Raw genomic sequence first — 22,386 nt, 5'->3', positions numbered from 1 at the left:
TTGTCTTCCATGTAGTTGCGCCCTTCCTTGTTCCGTCTCACGTACGCATTGTACTGAAGAGAGCGAAAGTGCCGTGCAGGCGAGTATCTCGTGCGTATGGCTGCGGCGTGCGCTGATGGGTCACTTGAAGCAGACCACCGTCTCATCCCACAGATGGAGGGAAGCAGAAGGAGTTTGTGTCTCTTATCTGCCGACAGAGAAAGCAGTGTTGCGCCTCGTTTTTTTTTTTTATTTGGCCGAGCGAAATGCTCACGCCACACTTCCCTTATTTCTTCTGCATTTACCCACTCCTATCCGTTGACTCTCTCGCTGTACACGTTCATACACGAAGAATACGATCATCCGATAAGGATTCTCGTAATGGCAAAGTCTCGTACCACATCCGTGAAGAAGAAGTCCCGTGCGTGTGTCACTCCGCCGCCGCCACCAGTCGTGAAGTCTGTCAGCACGATCGACGACCTTCAGCGGCAAGTTAGGTCACACGCAGGCTCTGCGCTGCTCGTCGTGGTGAGTCCACTTGATGCAGCCACTACGCACGCAGTCGTCGAGGCGATTGAGAAGCTGAATAGCAACCGATCGGCTTTGCTGGCAGACACTAACATCGCTGTGTGCTACGCTCTTTCGGCGACTGCGCCGGTGTGCCACTCACTTTGCGTGACCGCCGCCCCATTTGTGCAGAGCTACGCCTACGGCGAAGTCGTCGGCGAGTTCATTGGTAACAACACGGAGAAAATGGAGTTACTAGCGAAGATGGCCGCAACGCAGGCCGCTGTGAAGGCGGCCCAGCTAGCCGAGGAGGAGAAGCAACGACTGGCCGCCGCAGCGGTGGCACAGGAGGAGGGTGCTGATGTTGCTGCTACTGCGTAGGACATTAGGATACGCCGGGGGCTCATCCAAGGCGTGCTGCTTTCCCCCTTTTTTTGTGGTATCATGTACGAAGCTGCCAATGCTCTTGCGTATTTCGATGTACCTTAGGTGACAGTGTACTGTATCCTCATTCTCTGCCACTCACATTTCTTCTACTCTTGGGAGCGCGGGCTTTCGAGTGCCTATTCAGGATGTGAGGCGGAGGAGAGGGATGAAGAGGGTAGTGAAAGACGGGTTCTGTCCTCTTCGTTTTCTTTTTTTTCACGACGACTCCTTCACATCCGTGCCACCTCCGCTGGTGTTAAGCAGATGCAAAATTGCTCCTCTCCAACAAAAAAGAGAAAGAAAAATGACAATGCAGTTTAATCGATGCATTTTGAGACTATTAGCGAGAGCTCTTTCGTTAGTGGCTGCGCTGCAACTTACATCTGCTTTCTATACTGAGCCCACTGCATTTCACTCTTCCAGCTGGCGAGAGTGGAGGCGTGCCAGCTCACATTTTCCATCTGCTTGCGCCTCAGCAGTTCATCTGCATGCCATCGTAGCAATTTCTCTTTTGCAATTTGAGGTAACGCATTTGTAGTCTTTGAACGACTGCGGGTCGACTCTGGCTCGTCGTCTCAATCCTCAATTCTCACGTTCACTTGCACTTCCCCTCTTTTCTTTCTCTCCGTTCTCTCTTTCTCTCCCACGTTCGACCTCGCATACACGCTTGCGCACGCTGTTCATCTTTAAAACCTTACCCACGTATCTCCTCCACCCCTCCCGTTTGCCTCCTTTCTTATCCATACCTGCCCAGGTTCTTGTCTCTATTTTTTTTTTTCCACCCTTCTCCTTGCTCTTACCGTCCCCCAGAATCTGGATGGTGGCAGGCTGCGACACAAAAGTGCCGTTGACCTCCTCCCCCCTCTCTCTCTTTTTTGACCTTCTCTTGTGGCGGCTGTCACCCTCTCAAGAGAGTCAGGACACCGACACCCCCCCCTCATAAGCTGCATCGCTGCGTCTGTTTGTCTGTACGCTTCACTGCTGAACGGTTGTCGCCAACATTGCTGTCGTCATCGCCTGTTAACGGTGTATGCCTTCGCCCTCCCATTTTCTTTCGCTCATTTCCGCTCTCGCTTTAGAGTTCGTGCCCTTTTCTTACATCGTTCGCTCTTTGTACTTTTGTTTCTCTTCACTCCTGCCCGAATTGTTCTCTCCACGTTTCTCACATGCACGTGCTTGCGGCTGCACGCAAAACTGTTCTGTTGTGCACCGAGTGTTTTCTCAGCTCGTTGTGTGTGTGTGTGTGTGTTCGCGTAAGGAAAAGCTCTCTCTCTACGCAGCCACTATATATATATATATATAGCCTCTCTCAAGCTTCCTTTAGGCCAACGCTGCCTCCCCCTCCTGCTTCCCTCCTCCTACTTTTATTCAAGCAGCAGGAGACAATAAGACAGGGGGCACATACGCCTCACTGCTAGTCTGCAGCAGAGGTTAAGGCGGAAGCTGTGTGGTTAGACATAGACACACATACGTACCCATCCACGTACACGCACACACATTAACACAGTCAGAAGTACTTGCCCACGTCTCAGACGAGGACAGAGAGAAGAGAGTGCAAGTGCACGGAGGGGCCAGTGAGGAGCACCTGCGTGCTTTTTTCTTTCGTTGCGACTGGAACGTCAATTCCTCCTTTCGGCAGTGCTGCGCGCTCCTTCCCATAATACCAAAAGGAGGAGCTGCAATTCGGTCGTTCTCGCCGGGCGCACCACACCTGTTTGGTTGCAGCTGCTACATTCATACGTGCAGCTGCACTTATATCCCTACACAAACACAAGAACGAGAACGATAACGACGTTTTTTTTTTCTGCTAGAGCACAAAGCTGCGTCTAGGACGAGCAAGTGCCATGAGTGCCAAGAACACCTTCGGTTCACAGGCAGCCAAAGCATTCTGTGCCAACCTTTATACCACCTGGCTCTCCGAGGACGAAAATGTGGAACGCATTCGTGATATGCTGAGTCGCATGCTGGCGCTGTCGGCCGCAGCTCAAAATTTAGAGATTGGCGCCAAGAAAGGAAAGGCCGCCGACACGGACGCGCTCAGCAACGGCGCGTGGCACAGCGACCCTGCTGTAGGGCTATCTACAAGCTCTACCGCGATAGACGAGGACGCCGACCCGGGACAATCGCCTCGACCGACTCCTCCACAGAGGTCGAATAAATCAGCAGTCCTCAAATCAGCTGATGATCGTACACCGAGTCCCATCCAACCATCCACATCCCCTTGTACTGTCGCCCGTTTTGCCGGCGGGGTAGACGAGCTCGATTACCCTCACCGTGCCGGGTCGCCAGTCGTCACACCGACGTCGCCGCAGCCGAAGCCGATTGTAGACCCCAGTGCCCCTCTTCCGTACGTCAGCTCCGGCAGTGTCTCGCCACAGCGCGCCCACTCGCTCGGCAGCCCTCGCTTGGACTCTACACTGAACGCTGTCATGGTATCAGGTGATCTCGCAATTCCATTGGACCCCAGCACTAGCCTCAGCATGACGGCTCGCGAGTCGACGACACGTTTCGTGCACACCGCCGGTAGCTTTGCAGTGACGCCGCCCGCCAACCTAAAGCAGGCGACCCTAGAAGACATCCCGTGCTTTTACTCGAAGAGGGAGTCTTGCGGGCTGCAGAATGAGAACGACTCGGATGAGGCGCAGGAGCTGAACCGCCTGCTGGAAAAAAATGACTCCGTGAAGAAGACAGTGTGGGTGTTTGGTGACATTAGCTCAAAGGTGTTCAAGGTACCGATTTGGTACAAAGAGGCGCTCTTCACGGACATTGCAACTCGCTGCGGTCTGGACGCGGCCACCGCGGATACGCTAGCCGCTGCTCAAATCCGCACTGTGTACAGCGACGTCTACGCGTCCTTGTCGGCCAGCCGCCGCCTTTACGATCTCATCTGCACGCATCCCCAAAAGGAATTTATTACGCTGTCTGACTTAGAGTCGATGGGCAGGTACCTCGTTGCGGCTCACCCGGGGCTCCAGTTCCTCCAGCAGCCGGAGTTTCAGGAGTACTATTGGCACACCGTGGCGGTGCGCATAATGTACATGTTAGAGCGCCAGCAGTGTGGCCGCATCTACTGGCGAGACTTTGACCGAAGCGACCTGCCGGATAGGATGATGGATCTGGACACCAAGGATGTAAACCTAGTACTCGACTATTTTTCCTATGAGCACTTCTACGTTCTGTACTGCAAGTTCTGGGAGCTCGACACTGACCGTGACCTCCTTGTCGGCTTCGAGGATCTGTGCAACTACGGCCAAGGCTCTGTCGTGACGGGAGCCATCAAACGTGTGGTGGAGGGCTACGGCCGCCCGCTGTCGTCCGGCGTGCCTGGCAAGATGGACTTTGCGGACTTTGTGTACTTCTGCCTCTCCGAGGAGGACAAGAACTCGGAACCAGCGGTGCTGTATTGGTTCAAAGTGCTTGACACGGACGAAGACGGTGTATTGAGCGGGTATGAGATGATGCAGTTCTTTGAGGAGAACCAGCAGCGGCTCCTCGAGTTCTCCGACTCGCCAGAGGGGGACATAGCGTACGAGGATACAATGTGCCAGATGCTGGACATGGTCGGGTTCGACCGTGTCAAGGTGCGGAAGTGCGGCGTCACCCTTGGCGACCTCCGCTCCTGCCCCACACCCGCCAACTTCTTTAACATGATCCTCAACGCGTCGAAGTTTTTGCTGTTTGAGCACCGAGACCCGTTTGGGGAGCACCAAATACGGATGCGCGTGGAGAAAACCGAGTGGGACCGCTTCGCACGAGCCGAGTACGATCGCATGGCGGCTGAGGCACAGTAGTAGTGACCTGCAACCCCGCACCGGAGTCCGAGGCTATTACCCTGCTGAAAGGTCTGTGTCTGTGTGTGTGTGTATGGGTGAGTGGGGGGAGGGGAGGGGAGGACAATAAATGGATGGAGGGAGCTGTTTAGTCAATGCTAAGAAAAGGGAAAAAACGCTCGTCTTTTCGTTTATTGGCGTTTTGTTCTGACTGCTCCCCAAGTCTCGCTGCGCTGCCTGTGACCATTCACACTCCCTCAAAATGGTCTCTCTCTCAAATTCCCTCCACACAGGTGTGCCTTCTTGTTTCTGCTTCCTCTCCTGAGCCGTGCCACTCCCCGACTCGAAGCTTGTTCACCCTACCTATGCCTGGTGTGCGCATGAAGAGTGCACAGGTGTGCCGCTCCTTTTCCTCTACCTCCTTTACAGAAAAGGAAACGACAGCCGGCCCCTTTACTCTCTTTGTTTCCTCCCTCTCACCTCCTCTAACTCCCTCCTTTTCTTGACTTCTTCAGGCTTGCCGTTCAAATTTTTTTTGTTTTTATTTCAGCTGTCTGTCTCTCTCTCTCTCTGTATGTGTGCTACAAGAGGTGGGAGTTGCTGTCCCGTTGTATCTGCCTGTGTCCTTTGAGTCGGTGGTGGTGCGCGTGTGGGAGTGCGCCGGGTAGGGTCAGGTGAGTTGAACGCTGTATCGTTTATATGCACCTAACCATGTGCGTGTCTGTCTGTGTACTTGCGTTTGTGTGTACTATGATGTCAGCGGCATCGTGTCCTTTTCTCCTTTCTTTTACGTTCCTACTCCTCCCCTTTCCTGTTTACCCCTTCTCCATTAAACGAGGGCCTTTTGATCTCATTCTCATGTCGTGTATACTTGTATGGGGTTTTGACATGCGTGGCGAGATGGGTTGCGCGGGTGATACTACTGTTGCTGTTGCTGCGCCTTCTTTGGTGCGGCGGTGATGGACGCTGCCGGCGGCGTCCGGTGATGTGGCCAATACGTATCGCCTTATGTTATGCGATTCTTTGTGTGTGTGTGTGTGTGAATGTGTTTGCCGCACTCCATTTCTTCTATCTGCCAGGCTTGCGCGTTGCTTTCTTACACCCACACACAGGCAGAGACGGTCAGTCGGGCGCTCTTCTGGGACTCTTCCTTTTTTGCTCCTTTTCCTTCACATGTGTGCGTATCGTGGAACAACAAAATGAAAACGCTCTGATGCACTTCAGTTGCGCTTGTGCATGAAGGTGCTGGCGCACACGAAGGGATGCTGATTGTACAGAGGAGGCGAGTGTAGTTGCTCGTGCTTGTGTGTGTGTGTGCCTGTCCGAGCTGTCGTCGTTCGGGATTTCGTATTTTCTCTCCGCGTTCTCGTGTAATTTTCCCCTCTTTTTTTTGTGCTTGTTAGCTCATCTCCGATTTCCCGCGCTATCACGCACAAGTTGCCACAACCGCAGCGATGCGACTTCAACTCAGAAACCAAGAGCACCACAAGGCGAGTTTGTATTGCCAGGCAGGTTGTACATGCGTCAGTGTGCTTGTATGTACCACGCGCTGTTCGCTTCCGGGGGCTGTGTGCTATAGGGAGAAGTGCTGAGGAGTGCTACTGTGTACAGCAGCGATCTTTTTCCTTTTGTTTGCAACGGCGTCTCCTCTCTTTCCTCCGAAGACGCTCATCGATGGGAGATGGACGGTGACGAGTGGTTATGGAGCCATCGCGCTCCTCATGCGTCACTATAGCACCAGGGGCGATGCATGCACACGCTACCCTGCACAAACCCTTTTTCCTCCTGTACCTTTCACTTCACCGCACCTCTCTGCCTGACCTTCATCTTCTCTCTCTATCTGCCATTGCCTTCCTGCGGTGGTGCCAACTGTTCATGACATATCTGCGTGTCTATTGTGGTGCATACTTAGGAACCCGCCACATCACATATTTATACATTCACCCACATACAGGCAAATACCCCCCTCCCCCCAAAGAAATACTACGTAATTAACAATACATCCAAACGAACAACAACAACAAGAAAAACAAGAGAATCTGTCGAATACTGTAATCATAACGCCACCACTTACACCTCCTCCAACCAGCACAGGCACACGCAGGTACGCAACGGAAAACAACAACAACACAGGAGAAAGGTCACCTAAAGCACGCCTCGCCCATATCGCTTTGTACACCTTCTGTCTCGAACGCCCCTCCCCCCTCCCCCCCACACACATCCCTCTATATCTGTCTCTCTTCTTTCTCTCTACACTGTTCTCGCTCATTTTTGTCTACGCAGACAGACACGTACCCACGTATTGCGTTTCTCTTGTTTCGACAAGTTGTTCTCCCTTTCGCTCTTGCACGCCGCGCTTCTCAAGGGGTATACCTCCCCCTCCCCCCCCCGTGAGCCTCAGTCTTGCTTGTTGCTTCGTTTGGTTTCTTTCTTGGTTTCGTTTTCCTCCTTGCCGTTCCTCTTTCTCCACTCGCTTCCCACGTCCTCGCGTCTCGTTTTTCTTCTTTTCCCCGTTTGCGCATTTTCTCTTTGCGGCTTCGCCTTTGTGTTTCGAGGTGGATTTTTCGCTTACCTTTTCGCTTTCTGCTTTCCCCCTCTCTCGAGTTGTTCCGGAGACGCGCTTTTGTGTGTTGCGCTCTGGTGAAGCAAAGAGTACGGTCAGTGCACGTAGTCTCAGTAGTGAGAGCGAGGGTGATCAGTGCAGGGGGCACAGTAAAGAGGGTACAAATTAACGAAGCAACGTCATATTTCATCCCCCTGCTCTCGTATCGATGCGTGGCGTAGCACCACCATCGCTGTCACCTCATTCGACATCTTTCCGGGTTTGCCGTTTCTGCTGGTGTGCGCTCTTTCGTTCCCGCGTTGCCCCACGTAATAGACCGATTGACCTCTGTACTTGACGAGTGAGGCCCGTAGCGAGACGGTACCGGCAAAGAATCGCTACTGCGCCGCTCCTCAGTCCACGTTTTTATTTCGTTCGAAATAGCCATTTTTTTTTTTGGCTCCTGTACTCCGCTCATTTTGTGCACGGTAGAGCGCACCCAACATAGAAGCGAAACTCTCCTTTTTAGCGCCTCACGCGGTCGTTACACAGCGGGTGTCTTCAGCTGCCGCGCACTTCACCAGGAAGGAGTGAGTGCCGACTTCAAGGGAAGCGCAAAAAGGCCGCCAATTCGTTGGAGAGTAATGCATACCATTCACGACTTCAATAAGTATGGGCTTGACTTCCTTGAGCTCAAAGCCTTGAGCGTTCCGTCATCGCTGCGGTTCTTACTCGGCATCGAGTATGATGTGGTGCTGTGCGTGAACGAGGTGGGCTCTCGCCGCCCCTTCCGCCTCCACTTTCCCGTCTTCGCGGCGACGTTCCGCAAGCTGCTATCACTCTGTGCCACGCGTTTTGGACTAGACTGCGAGCATGGCGAGACGGAGTCTATCCTGACAGGCACCGCCGTCATGCCGCTACTGCGGTACGCCGATTATTTGCCCGGGGCTCTTCATGTTAAGGAAATCCTGGAATGCCTGCAAGTGGAGCCAGCTGTGAAGGCGAAGAAGTGGATGGGTCCTGCCGCTTCTGCTGCTCTACCCTCTACGCTTGCGGCGTACGACGCGGTTGTTGACAGCGCTGCCGCTGCCGGCGTGAGTAACGAGTTCGAGGCGAGCTTCATTGACTATTCCGAGTTTTTGTCCGACAGTTCGCTCGACGACGTGCACGGATTGGGGTTTTACCTGCTGCTCGATTACGGTCTGAGTCTCGCCACTCACAGCCATCTTGTCGGCATTAGCTTTCACAAGGACTGGGATCCGACGGAGGCGCTACGTGAGTTCCAGGACTTCAGTGGTTGGCCGGAGTTCGACCTGCGCTACTACGATGAGCAACGGCCGCACGACGGCGGTGTTATCATTATGCCCTCTTCCCAAGATGCCTGCGACCTGCTGGAGAAGTACGAGGATGAGGACTCGGACGACGAAGGCGATTTGCTGCCATTCATTCTCCGTCCTGTCTCTCCACTTGTTTCCGTGCCCTCGCTCGAGGACGCGGCACTGCGAAAGTTACGCGATCAGTACTGGGGCGAGGTGAAGAAGCACTGGGCTCACCTGCCGCACACTCTCAACACCGTCGTCGTGTACAACCTGTACGACGGCGCGACTCTTGCAGAGGTGTTGTCCTTCTTCGAGCCGCTTCCCATTGTCTCATCGGCGTTTGTGGAGGACAAGGCACCATCGCGCCGTCGACGCGCCTTCATCACGTTTGCCGACCTCGAGGCGACGCGGAAGGCGCTAGATGTGGACGGCAAGAACACCCGTGGGTGCACGCTGCGAGTGCAGGTGTCACCGCCCTACATCTCAGCTAGCCGCCGCGGCGACCCAGTCAAACCGGAACTCGACGGCCATGGCGCAGGTGACAGCTTCTCAAAGATGGGGAGTGGCGGCGCTGCCGCAAGTAGGACAAGTCATGGCTCCTGCGTGAACGCTTCACCGACCTCTAGCCTTTCTCTTCCCACTAGCGATAATACCGCAACTGCGCTCCACGGGAAAGCCAAGCCCATCAGCAACGGTAGTGGAGGCGCTTCTGCTGCAACGGCCTCCGTCGCTGCCGCCCACGTGGTTGCTGCGTCAATTCCCATCGACAAAGCTGAGCCGAGTAAGACGCAGCCGATCGCCGCTACCCTTACGCCCGCCTATGGGGCGCCAACAGGGCCGGCGCTATCTGCTGCTCATGCCGTCGTCAATGTCAGTCCCTTCAGTGGCTCTGTCGACCGAGCCGCCGCCGTGGCAGGGGCGATTGCCGCGAGAGCTCATGCCATCGCAGCAGCTTCCGCATCTCCGACCTCACCACCGAAAGCGATGAGTGGTGGAGCTGCGGCTGCCGCGGCAACAACTGAAACGGACAATCGGATCGGTGTCTTGTCCTCGCCGGGTGGGTCGCACATGAACGCCGCTGCTAAAGAGTTTGTCCCTCATTTTCAGCTCAGTGCGAACTCACCCGAGTACCGCCCCACACCGCCGCCAAAAATCGAGGCTATGTACGGTGACTACGCTGGTCTGTCGGGCCTCCGTGATGGTGTGGGGTTGCCACCACCGCCGCCGTCCTACGTGGATGCACTCACCCCGGCTCCAGAGTACCGCCCCGCCCCGCGTTCCTCGCACCTTTCACACATCGGTGCCTCGCCGAGTTTGCCGGCCTACACACTGCCACCTCCATACGTTCTAGGTGGGGGTGACACGAATGACATGCTGCCACCTCCACCACTGCCGCCGCCGTACTCAGACGATTGACTGCCGACGATTTGCTAGTTTCGAGTCATTCTTGTCATTGATCTGTGCATATCTGTACGTGTGTGTGTGTGTGGGTCCCCATTTTTTATTTGTCCCTCGAAAGCAAGAAAAGCCTACAAAAGCCCGTCCACTGGAAGAGAGCGTACCATCATCGCTTCTACTTCCCTCTCTTCCTCCATCCACGCCAGTAGCCTGAGAAGACGCACATGCAGAGATACACGACTCACAAGCAAACCCACTCCACTTTGGAGGTCCTCCTCTGTGATCTCTGCCCCCCCTTTTTTCGCTTTGGTGTTGTTTTGTAGCTCTCATTTGTTCCTCAGTGTGTGTGTGCGTGTCGTGGTTTTGCCCATGCTCGCCTCTGTTGTGATCACGTTTCCTCTTTCTTCATGCCCTTCCTCTCCTTTGCACGAAGAGACAGCAAGCAAAGAAAGAGAGGCCCAAACCTCACCCAAGGTCAAGCACGCTCGTCTGTGTGTTTTTGCTTGTATGCAAGGGGCGGCTGCGCGTTCGAATTCTGTGGTGGTATGAGGTGGCCATGTCGGCTTTGTTGTCCTTCTGCACTCCCCGGATGAGGAGTGCCACCGCTTCAAATGGCGTGGTGCCTGCCGGCCACAAGTTTCAGACGCACAGGGGTGTCTGCGTGCGGGTTTCGGTGTACTGCGCCAGTTCCGCCTTGCGCTGACCCCCCCCCCTAAGGAAAAAAAAAAGAATACGCAAATCGACGAAGTCATCACAATGAAAGAAACGCCAAACACACGTAAGCACACCCAGAGGAGTTCTAGCGCGAAGCAATCAGGATAACTGCAAAAAAAGCCTCACGTGTGTCATGCAGGTGACCGCATCGCATCTCACGCGCCGCTTCAGTATCCACTCATGGCAAATGATGGTCGATTCTGTTTTGCACTCGTGCCGAGGATGAGTGGGTGTATTCCGATGATCATTGAGGGCAAGGGAAGAGCCTGAGTGGATGGGACACGACTGCGGCAGCTCTCCACCGCATGTCGTGGGGGTCTTTCTCTGCTTCACCAGTTTTACCGACGCTTCTGTGCGTTGCAACGAACTTCGAGGTGCATCGCAGCACGAGCGCACATTAGCGCACGAACGCCGCAAAAAAGAAAAAAACGCGCCAGCTTGCGTGCTCTCTTCCCACTTCCTTTGTTCTCCATGCCGCAGCCCATTTGCTTATTTGACCATCTCTCCGCTATCCTCCCCTTCTGTCTACTATTGTAGCTTCCTTGCTAACGCCTTTTCTCCTTTGTGCGTCCGCGCTCACGTGACGCCACAGGGGCAGTTCTGGGGTGCTCTCAAACCCAGCAGAGGTCCACTTCTCCTCTCTCGTTTGCGCAGGCCAACACGAGGAAGAGAGAGAGGAAGGTACACAGACCGCCGGGCACATAAAGAGATAGTCTGCTCTTAAAAGCAAAAAGGGAGGGGGAGGGCAAGACGGCAGCGGTGGCGGTGCTCACTCGTTTTATTGGCGGTCGGTAGCCTACTTACCTCCCTCTCTGCTGCTCTGTCCCTCTCTTTTTCAAGTGTATTCGCTCCTCGTATTGCACACGTACATTTTTGTCTGTTGATTCCTTCGTCGCACGCTTGACGCTAAGAAGGAAAAGCAAAACCAAGCAAGCAGCGAAGAAAAGAAAGGATCCACACCACAAAGGTGGTGCGTGAGGGTTGACGTGCATGCATGTCCGCGCGCATGTGTGAGGGGGGCATTTTATTATTTGTTTAACTTGCATATTAACTTTCTGGTGCGCATGCACCGACTCCCTCTCTTTCGCTAGTAACCATGCCAACCAATTTGAGCGTTGTGTCCCCGTACCCTTCGCAGCGCGTTGTGGTGATGCGCCACGGCGAGCGCCGTGACAGCGCCTCTGGTACCCCAGCAGAGTCTAACCCTCCTTTGACAGCGGCTGGTGTGGCTGCCATACAGAGCGTCGCGGCTCGTCTTAAGGGCCACCTTGGCGCAGATGCGGCCTACCGTGCCGTCCTTATTGTTTCGCCGTTTCTTCGCACGCTGCAGACGGCGGAGGCGCTGCAGCACCACGGCGTTGGCGCGGCGCGCGCCATGGTGATCGACAACACCCTGTCCGAGGTGTTTGGTCCATGCCGTATCAAGACACAACGTGCGCCGCAGCTACAGGTACCGCCCTTGTCGCATGTTGTGGGAGCGCTACCTTCGTGGGGAGAGTCCATCGAAAAAGCGACAAAGAGGTTCGTCGCCAACTTTCTGAGGAATGGCGACGTCTACGGCGGGTATTTGACGGCCACTAGCTTCCCTACAGATGCGTCTCTCAGTGGCAAAGACGGCTTGCCGAGTTCACAGAGTCCTCTCCTAGAGTCGGTCCCAAGGCTCAACAAGGGCCGCCTTCCGCCGCGCAACCTGCCGCCAGGAGCGTTGGTAAGCCGAAATACGAGAAACTTGAGCAACATGGTAGATGACCAACCTTGCGACGTCATTCTCATCACTCACGGCGACGCGATTAGCGCTGTTGTGTCGCACTTTTACCCCTCCCGTGTCGTCTACGAGGCGGAATTTTTGTCTTACGTAATTATGCAGCGACACGGTGTCGGTAACCGCGTGTACCACCTGGAGAAATCGGTGGGGGTGAACTGGCTCGTAGAGGGCATCGATGCAGAGCCACAGGACCCCATCTTATTCAACTTGGAGAAGCAACGTCTCGTCGCGGAAAGCGGCAGCGGCGCTGGGTACGATAATGACAATGGGGGCGATCGCCTAGAAGACGGTGCCGATGTACCGATAAACCTTGCCGGCTCTCGCATGCAGCCACGCCATGTCGGTGGCATTCCTGACCACTCGCACGCGAATCGAGGGGTACAGTTCACTGCACGAAGCAACGCTGAAGCAAGTTCGCCGGCTGAGGTGGTAAACATGCACAACCCCACCACGCACAGTCGGACGACGAGGGGCGCCGCCAACAACAGGGACCTCAGGGGCAGCTCTTTCCCTCTCGCGACACACGCGCCAATGCCACTGCAGGTGCCAGAGCAATCCCCACCGCCGACGCACCAACACCACCACCAGCCCAGCAATGCGTTGCAGGATCCTCCCTATAATAATCCTCTTACTGCCACCACTGATGCTGCTGTCGCATCTGCATTCCCTCAGTCGCCCTATAGGCACCCAAACGCCGGCGAAGGCTGTGAAAGGATCCGCTTGCCCACCGGAACACCCGCGCAGTCTTCGAGCAACTCAGTCAGTAATTATGGGCACAGCTCAGGTGAATGCGCAGAAGACACAGAGGCTGCTGGAAACGGCAGCAGCAGTCCTCAGCAGAGGGAAAGGGAGAGGCCGCTGAAGGGGGCCGAATCGGTGTCAAACCTATGTTACAGCACGGAGGAAAGGGAGACAGAAAAGGGCATCATGCTGGACGAGTCGAACCATGTCCCTATTGTTCCTCTCCTGAGCGACTACAGGGGACTCTCCGAGGAGCCGAGCATCGGTTTGTGGGCACGACCACCTTCGATGCCAGCCACGTTCTTGTCCGCGGCGACGACGACACGGATTGACGAGTCACGACCATTGCCGCACCTGGAAACTACGAGTGCCGTAGCAACTGCTGGCGTACTGGTGTCGTACGGCAGCGACGCCGCGGCACCTGCCGATAAGAGCTTCGAAACTGACTGCGCGGAGGACGGCACCGTTGTACGCGGAGGCGCCTCCCTGATGATCCTCCCGCACCCCACCTTTTCTACCGCTGTCGCTGTCGGCGCTTCCGGTGACTCCGCGGACGCGTTGAACCGACGGATCGACCGGCAGCAGAGCGTGATTTATGACTCATTTGTTTCCTTCGCATTGCGAGCTGCGGCAGTGTTCTTAATTCTCTTCAATGTGCTCGTGCAACGCCACGACACGGCGACGCTGTGGTTCGGGGCCTTTGCACTTACGTGGGAGATGGGATTTGCGGTAGTGTTGTACTGTTCCTGCCAGCCTTCAGGCTGGCGCATGCGACGCATTCGCAGCGCTGTTGAGCAGTTGCACTTCAGCGTGCCATCTGCACGGGGCCGGGCCACCACTGCCCGGCGCCAATGTGTCGTGATGTGCGATGCTGACTCGCCCGACGGCGCCAGCGACGACTCTTCGAAGGTGCAGCCGCTGTGTGGTTTCGGCCGCTCTAGCGCCGGTGCGGCCGAGAGCATAAACTCAGTGGAGTCATCGGAAGGCTCCGATAGCGTGGGCAGGGATGCATTGGCGCCGAACGGCGTTTTAAAAAGGGCCGTGCTAAGCGTCTTGTGCGGGATCCGTCTTGTCGTTGCAACCGTTCTCAAGCTGGTGATTATCAGCGTCCTGAGTTTTGTCTTTGCCTTTCTCTGCGGATCTCCTGCGCCTGGCGTGATGTCAGTCATTTGCAACATTTATGAGTCGACCGTTGGTCTTGTGCTGCTACTGACGTATGGGTGTGTGTGCGTGGTGCGTGGGCTGTGGGATGAGAGAAGGCTTGACGGAGTTATTGACCGCGTGTGACGCGGCGCCACAGTCACATTAGCATTACGCCCTCGAGTGGGGCTTTGCTGGCCTGTTCTGAAAATTCCGGCACCGCACCACCTCTGTGAAAAAGGCTTTTTTTTTCTCTTGCTTACTTGCGCTCACAAACCCCTCATACCCCACAATGGCACTTATACTTGCCACATCTACCACAGGGTAACTAGCTTCTGCGCGTCCTTGGATAGCTGTGACGCTCATCGGCGAACGAAGAAGAGAGAATAGGAACGAAACGGACGAGTGTTTGAAGGGCATTTAGGGTGGTGTAGGAGGCCCGGCAAAGGGGGTCTTGTATGTGTGTGTCTGCTTAGGTGATCGAAAAGATTGTGCTGCTCTGCATCTGTGCCACTGTGCGGTTGAGTTAAACTGCGTTGTGCCCTTGTTGTACTGTATCTCTGCTCTCTCCTTGTATTTACACCATTTTCTGTTTTCCTTCCTGCCCCCCTTTTTTCTGCTTGCGTTTTCCTTCCATTTCGTTGGTGTTGCACAGGTCTCTCTATGTGCGTCTGTATGCCCACGTGGAGGCGTATCTTTCTCTCTCTCTGTGTATGTGCAGCGACGCGGATGGTGAACACGGAAAAAGAGAGCAGAAGAATTCACGTGAATTGTCTAACACGTTCTGACAGTACGAGTGGTGCTTATTTTCTTCGCGTATTTTTGCTGTGGTATCGATTTGGCGGATGAAAGTGTCGTTGTGGTCACTCCTGCTTTACTTCTGCGGTGTCTGTACTGCGTTTTTATGCATGTCTTGTTTTCTTTGCTTCCCTTTTGCCCTCGCGCTCGTCCGCTTCACAACTGAAATGGCAGTCTTATTACTCATCGCACGTCTCAGAGCGCGTGCACACACACAAAAAAAAACGCACATCACAGCAGCTACCCCCCCCCGCTCGGGTGGTCTTCTTGTTTTTTTTCATGCGCCGCCCCTCCACATTTAGCGTATCGTGGTGGTGTCTTCTTTTCGCATGCTTTGTCTTCCGCCTTTGGATATCAGACTCCCCTTTCCAAACCAGAAACGGAAAAAAAAACAATAACGAGCGCGAGCGTTTAGTGTCTTCATTATTGCTGTACTTCGTCGTGAGTCTTCTTTCCGACCGTAATTCATCTTCTTTCCTGGTATTTGTGTGCGTGTTGTTGTCTTCGTCTGTGCGCTTGCATGTCTTTCTTTTTTTGGGGGGGGGGCGGTTGTGCTGATTGTTCTTCTGTTCGACCCGGAGAAACCCTCTGTCGCTCCCTCTCGATTGCGGTGGATTTCTTCCCTGCCTCCCTCTCCGAAAACAGTACTCGCTCCACTTGCTTATGTGTATCAGCTCTGTGCAGGCTGCTCACACCTCTCTACCCCTCCCCTTCAAACGATACCCTGATAAGAGTGAAAAGGGTGGGAGGGGAAGGAGGAGAACCCAAATACTTGGCACTCAAAATGTGAAGAAAAACAACACGAAACACCAGTGGACAGTGTGTGTAGCTAGGCACACACACACACACACATCTCAGTACTGACGCACACATAAAACGATAGCTCAACAGTATAACACCTGATATCAAAGCACATTCTTGTTGGGCTGTGGGGTGCACAGGAAACAAGAGATGATTCTCCAGCATGAAAAGGGGTTGGCTCTCTGCCATAATGGATTGCTTCTCTTTCTCTTCCGTGACAGACCACGTATGTTTTGGTGGCTACTTCTACTGCGCTTCTGACTTGCCTTTTTTCTTTTTTTCGCGCTTGTATCAGGCATCCCCCACCCCCCATTGTGCACCCTTGGGCCACTGTCTTTCTTTCACTGCTCTGCGATCCTCCTCTTTTCTGCTCTTCGAGGGCACTTCCCTCTGTAGTCGGTTTCCTCTTCTTTTGAATCCCCTCCTCCTGGCCCCCTTCCCTTATTTCCCCATTCTCCCATTCTTACCTCATCACGCATCCCTACCTACACAGTTGCCCTGCAACTTGCTGCTTGTGCGCAAGTACTCTCTCCGGCTACTCCCCGAATCGAAAATACAACACGCGTTTTATTTTTCTGCGGTGTGCTGTGCATAGCCTGGGAAGCCACCACACAGAGAAGGGCAGGGTAGTAAGCCACTTGGAAAAAAAAAATAAGAGACTCGAGAGCGCATGCGCACGCGTCAAACGATCGACGGAGAAGAACAGAGAGTGTGCCGAAGATTCGTCGACACCGGTGAGGTACCGGTCGATCTGTCACACAGACATTGACTTTACCTTCCTCCTTCCCAGTGTCGCTCATACCGCTACTCTCCCTCGTTCTAGCTCACAGTGGTGCGGTTCGTACGCACGCCTTCTCGATAAATCAAGTCCGGTGTTCAACAGCTGCAGCGGACAGCGTGCCCAAACGCACAAACGCATCGCGCACGAAGGCAGCAACCAACCGCTCTTTCTATCCCCTCTCTTCCACCACAGCTGCAGAGATCAACCAACACCGAAGAGACGCGGTGTGCCACTTTGAATCTTGTCTCTTCGAATAGGCTACAGATGCAATCGTCCACATCTACTTTGTCCGCAGCAGTGGAGACTAATGGCGCCATGCCAACTACCTCTACTTGTCCTTTCCCACCGCCGCCCCCGTCATCCACGCATCGCTTCTCGGCAGAGGCGGCACCGTTTGTGCCATCCTACATGTGCACCCAGGTCTTACAAGCCGCTGTCGCGCCCGTAGAACCGGCGCCGCTGAAGGCGAGCAGCGCGGCAAGTGAGGGTGATGACGAGGTTGGTGTGGACAAGGAAGATACTGGCCGGGAGCACTTTTCAAAGATGTGGATGTACTGCCTTCAGCAGATGCAGGGACACGAGGTTGGTATGCTGATGGATATGATGCCACCCGACATCCAGGAGCTCTACTCCGATAAGCTGAGCGACGAGTACTTGCTACACGAAGACGAGCATAAGGACAAGAGTGTGCGTGCTTTGTGTGCTGCGCAGAAGATGCTGCAGGAGCTCACGCCAGAGCAGCTCGCTCACATTGAGACGTTCCTTGTAGAGACAGACGCTCTCAATCCCGAGGTGAAACGGCGTCGCGGGAAGACACGCCATCTGCCAGGCGATGGTGATCTTCACGAGGAGAACGATAGCGGTGACGGTGACGCTGGCGATGACGGCGAAGACCTGTTCATGCACCACGACGAGGGAATGGGCTCTGACGAGGAGGAATGGCTTCTCGAGCAAATGATGGCGGCTGGGGACAAGACGGATGCTGCTGTCAAGTAGACTTTTGGGGACACCAATGCTAGTTCTCCTACCGCGTGTACGCCCCCCCCCCACTCTGCACTTGTCTCTGTCACTGTTCACGTGTCTGCTTCACCTGCCACCGCTGCTTTTTGTGTTTTTGGTTTGTCTCTTATGCTGTCATTCTCCTCTGCCCAGCTCATTGCTTGCCGAGCCCTTCTTCTTTGCCCCATAGAAGATGAAGACGTACGGCAGCAGAGAATGAGGAGAAAGCTGCGAGATGGCAAGGAGGAGAATGAGGAGAAAGTCCGTGGGGAGTGTGCGCTCTCGTTCGCCCAACACTTTCCCCGTGAAGCCGCATGGGAAAGCTCGTGAAAAGAGAAAAAGAGCAGGAATATGGCTGAGTGACCGCTTGTGATCAGCGTGGAAGAGAGTCAAAGTGTGCATTACTGCTGCTTACATGTACGCCTTCGTGGTACCTTCAACCAGAACTGGATCCCTTGGAGTCTTCTATGTAGGTCCCTCTTTTCTTGTCTCCCATGACGGCGGTGATGATTGTGAGGGAGTCAGTGACTGTGGCCCACCTTACTTGTACTTTTTCATCTGAGGTTGTGCTGCAGGTATATGTGTGCCTTTGCGTGCGCAGGTGCTGAGCAGCTGCACATGTACGATAGTGATGACGCCGTGTTGGTATTTGTGCGCTGGCATCTTGCGTAGGCGCGTTGTGTGTCTCACACGCCCTTTCACGACGAGCAACGAGAGCGAGCACTAGCACACGCCTTGGTTAGGTGCTCTAGTTCACGAGCACGAACCCCCCCCCCAAAAAAAGCTGTCTCCTCTCTCATACGTCAGTGCGCGTTGTCTACAGTTTTTCCCGCCTCGACGTTTCGCAATCTACCACAGCGCCGTAGTCGGTGATGCGGCAGTATGTGTGTGGGGGCGCCACGAGACAATCATTGTAGGTGCGATGCGGACGTCATGAATGCGCCTTGACTCACTTGTTCAACATAGTCCTTCCTGAACTTCTTCTCTCCTTCTACTTTTTTTCTTCTTGCCGTGCGCATGTGCGTGGCTATGGTGACGGGACGCGGAACGGCACCGTTCGTTGAACTCTCATCCTGTTCAATGAAGTGTGCGTCATCTGACTTATGCTGGTGATCTTTCAGTCACGAGGCTCGCACCGCTCTAACTCTCGACCGCACTCCAACAACTAAAAGAAGCAACTAGCTCAACGCAAATTGCGCACCGACAGAAAATCGAACGACCAAGACACCGCTCAAGGAACAACGACCTTGACAGCGAGCGCGCGCTTGTGGCAGTGAGACAGTCCTTGCCCACAGAGGGCAACCAGGCAATAACAGGTGTATCCCAGAGGGAGGACAAGCAGAGGCGGAGTTATTTTGGCTGCCTTGTTCATCTTTCGCTCGACTCGACGAAGAGTTTTCCTTCCGTGAAGGTGTGCGTACGTGCGATTGTACAGGCTCACCTGCATCCCGTCTGTGCACTGAACTCCAGTCGCGAGCTTTCCCACTAAGAAGAAACGCCCCCCTTCAACACTCGCACATTGCTCTGGAGGCTCCTCTTTCCCTGCTCGACGGTACTCTCTCTCTCTCTCGCGCGCGCGCAGGTGCGGGCAGCTGCCTTGGGAGTGGTCGTGCTGTTTTCTGTAGATTTTTTTTTCTTCCCCTTTTGCGCCTCCGCCTTCTCTTTCGCTGAGTGTGTGCGCTCTTTCCTTACGGCCGTGGCTGTCGTTGCCTGACCTCTTTGCAAAGGTCCCGTTGTACCCTGCGGCGTTACATGCGTTGGGTGTGCTTTACAAGAGTGCCTATATCTTTCTCTTTCTTTTCTTTCTGAAGTGTTGGCTTCACTATCAGTACACACACACACACACGCACACACACACACACACGAAAAAAAAACCGAAACAGGTCTCTCTTCCTCACCCTCTTTTCCTTCGTTTGCTTGATGCTTAGTTCATTCTTTTCATTACATACCGGCACACGTCTCCACTACATCTGCACGTTGTACACTGTCATTTCCTTTAGCGTTTTTTTTTCTTCTCCCTCAACGCGTTTTCACTGAGCGTCTTTTTCTCTTTTTTTTTCCGTTGCTGATTCAGCGTGCGCTTCATCGACGGTGTGTACTTACTCCTTTTCTGCTCTGTTCTTTCTTCCGCCTTCTTGTGTGTTTCGCTGTACACGGAACCAGTGCTGCTCTGTCATTTCGGCTCATTCACACACTTTTCATGCTTCACTCGCTCTTCATTATTTTATCGTTCTCCTTGTCTTCGTGTGTCTTCGTATTGACGTGTTTATTCGTTACCCCCTCCCCCCGCCCCCTCTCCGAGGTACATTGTGGCAAGTGGCACTTTTTGACGGCCTCGCTCGTACTTACTTTGCTCACCCCCGATAGTTTTCCTTCTTTCTTCAACCCCGCACATCATAATCATCATCTGCAGTCTTATTACCATTAGGAGCACATATATTTATTAGTGTTGCTTTGGGGAAAGCTTCAGCTGCTCTTTCTCATATGTGTGTAGATTTCTCTCTCTCTCTCTCTCGTGTACTTTGTTCATCTCACTCTCCTTCAGGCGTCTGTTGGGAAGCACCAAGAAATCAAGCGGGCTACCGGTGCTGTGTTTTGCGTCTGTATGGTGTAGTAAAGAACAGAGGGGACTTTGCCAAAGGGACGTGATAGACGCCAGTTCCAGCCACGTGACTAACATCTGCCGAAAACGAGAAGAGGACACTTTAAGTCTGAAGAAAAAAAAACGACTGAGGTGTCTCCTTGCAAGAGGGGAAAAAGGAACGTTAAGTTTGGCGCGTGTCTCTTACCATTTCGGACTCCTTAGTTTTCGGTGTGTGTCTACGTTGCGCACTTTTTCTCGTCTCCCTCCTTTCCTCTCAAAACGTTTGCGTGTCGTGTGCGCGTGTGTTGGTTGTGTTGTGTTATATACTCCCTGTGTTCCTCAACCTCGTTTCCCCGTTCTTTCTTTGCCTGCGCTGGGGTACAAGCTTGTTTTTTGTGTGTGTATGAGTGTGTCTCTCGCTGCGCTAGTGTTTGTGCGCGCACTTGTAGCGCTGATATTGGGAAGGCAGCTCTGGCCGCTTTTTTGTCGGCTTCTTCTTCTCTCTCTTACTATTTCATAGTACTGTCATTGGAGTGACTTTCCTCCTCCCCCTTTTTTTATCTGTTGAAGGAGCGAGCAACTAACTTTATTGAAGCGTGACACGTCACCGGTTATTATCATCAACGCCTCCGTTACTTGATGTGTGTCGAGGCAGAGGGAAGGAAATGAGTGCAGCTGAGTAGCATTGGATATCAGTGGGTGACACACACGGAACAACTCTCTTTTTCCCTTTTTACTCATCCTTCCCGTAGAGTACACTCAAAGGTCCACACATTCTGCAGCCGAAGATAGGGCAAACAAGTACATCATTCGAGCCTACACTACTCATCCCCCCTCACATCAAGAAATTCACTCGCCAGCATAAACGCTGTTTGGCTTTGGCTCTTTCCCTCCTCTCTCTCGCTCGCTTTTGAATAACCGCTTGAGAATTTTGTTCGTTTATCATCTCCACCCGACTGTGACATCGATTTCTGTTGTCTTTTTTCTTTTCCCCACTACTACGTTGCTCTGTCGAATACTCCTTTTTTCTGCCTCGTCTGCTCATCTCCACCCCTCCCCCCTTACCTCCTTCTCCCTCTCTCTCTCTCTCTCAGGCCCCCGTCTCTTCACTTCTCTACACCTCTCTTCACCCTCTTTCTCGTTTTCAGTCATTTTCTCACGGGATACTTCCATTTCGGCCTTTTGGGAGGCTCTCCGGTGTGCCCGTCTTTTCGTTCTTTCTCGCTGTTGTTGTTCGCGGTGTCACGCCTCTCTCGCATTGCTTTGCGGTACGTCGTGTTGGCACGCAGCCACTCCTTTCAAAAGAGGAGAGAGAGAGGGGGGGAACAGGGGTACGGTAGACGAACAAGCCAATAAGAAGAAAAAAAACGAAGCCTAACAACGGCAGCAACACGTAAACATACGCGCCTCTTATTCATTTTGTTTATCCTTTGTGTGTTTTTTTCATTTCTTTTTCTCTCTTCTTTCTTTTGCTCTTCTCCATTTTCTCATCTTCGCCCTCCTTCCTCGCCAGACAGCATAGTGCCTATTTTCTCCTTTGGATTGAAGCATCTTCCTCCCTCTTACGCTGCCTTCGCTCTCTCCGTCTGTTCCCCGCTCGCTTTCTCCCCTTTTGCAGGCTCTTCCTTATCGTTGTTGCTTTTTTCGATTAAGTGAGCGCCGTTGCGGGGTTGTCTCTCGTGTATGTGAGTGACTCTCCTCCATATCTTTCCTTACCTCCTTCCCTCCCTCTCTCTTTCCCCAGGCCATTTAGTGAGGTATTCAGTCGCTTGCCTGCTCTCTCCCTCTCTTCCTTCTGATCCCCCACCGCCACCTCTCCTCGCGTTTTCTTTTTGCTCCCCCTTCCCCTCCTCTCATCGTGTTATTCGCCTTCCCTCACCCGCTGTGCGTTTCTCTGCCTTTGCGAGAAATTGTGGCGTCCTGCGTCTTGCGTCTTTTGCTCGTGCGTTCGTACAGCTGCTCGTCGCCCCTGTTGTGCTCTCTCGTGTCTCTGCTCCTAAGGCAGCCTCTCGCTTTTCTCTCCATTGACACGCACCTCAGGTTCGCGCAAGGAAGCTAGTACAGCGTTACCGTTTTGCCTTTCTCGCAGGTGTGGAGGAGACGCACACACATCTCCGGCGGT

At 53.8% G+C, this 22,386-nt stretch overlaps 5 protein-coding genes across 5 annotated transcripts; all 5 read left to right on the top strand.

The window, feature by feature from the left end:
• Positions 1–360: 360 nt before the first annotated feature.
• LPMP_343070 (hypothetical protein) lies at positions 361–867 on the top strand (the record flags this gene model as incomplete). Its single annotated transcript, XM_010704431.1, has 1 exon — positions 361–867. The coding sequence occupies one exon, from the start codon at positions 361–363 to the stop codon at positions 865–867; it is 507 nt and encodes a 168-aa protein (XP_010702733.1).
• A 1,889-nt stretch (positions 868–2,756) lies between these two features.
• Positions 2,757–4,703, top strand: LPMP_343060 (hypothetical protein; the record flags this gene model as incomplete). Its single annotated transcript, XM_010704430.1, has 1 exon — positions 2,757–4,703. One exon carries the CDS (start codon positions 2,757–2,759, stop codon positions 4,701–4,703), a length of 1,947 nt encoding a protein of 648 aa, XP_010702732.1.
• Positions 4,704–7,868: 3,165 nt separating this feature from the next.
• On the top strand, positions 7,869–9,959 carry LPMP_343050 (RNA-binding protein, putative; the record flags this gene model as incomplete). The annotated part of the gene is made up of 1 exon (XM_010704429.1): positions 7,869–9,959. One exon carries the CDS (start codon positions 7,869–7,871, stop codon positions 9,957–9,959), a length of 2,091 nt encoding a protein of 696 aa, XP_010702731.1.
• A 1,792-nt stretch (positions 9,960–11,751) lies between these two features.
• On the top strand, positions 11,752–14,448 carry LPMP_343040 (hypothetical protein; the record flags this gene model as incomplete). Its single annotated transcript, XM_010704428.1, has 1 exon — positions 11,752–14,448. The coding sequence occupies one exon, from the start codon at positions 11,752–11,754 to the stop codon at positions 14,446–14,448; it is 2,697 nt and encodes an 898-aa protein (XP_010702730.1).
• A 2,641-nt stretch (positions 14,449–17,089) lies between these two features.
• Positions 17,090–17,677, top strand: LPMP_343030 (hypothetical protein; the record flags this gene model as incomplete). Its single annotated transcript, XM_010704427.1, has 1 exon — positions 17,090–17,677. One exon carries the CDS (start codon positions 17,090–17,092, stop codon positions 17,675–17,677), a length of 588 nt encoding a protein of 195 aa, XP_010702729.1.
• Between the last annotated feature and the right edge of the window lie 4,709 nt (positions 17,678–22,386).

This window comes from Leishmania panamensis (assembly GCF_000755165.1).
Source record: "Leishmania panamensis strain MHOM/PA/94/PSC-1 chromosome 34 sequence".
In the NCBI taxonomy this organism is placed as follows: Eukaryota; Euglenozoa; class Kinetoplastea; order Trypanosomatida; family Trypanosomatidae; genus Leishmania; species Leishmania panamensis.
Note: the sequence above shows the minus strand (reverse complement) of the source record. Positions and strands in the feature narration are given on the sequence as shown.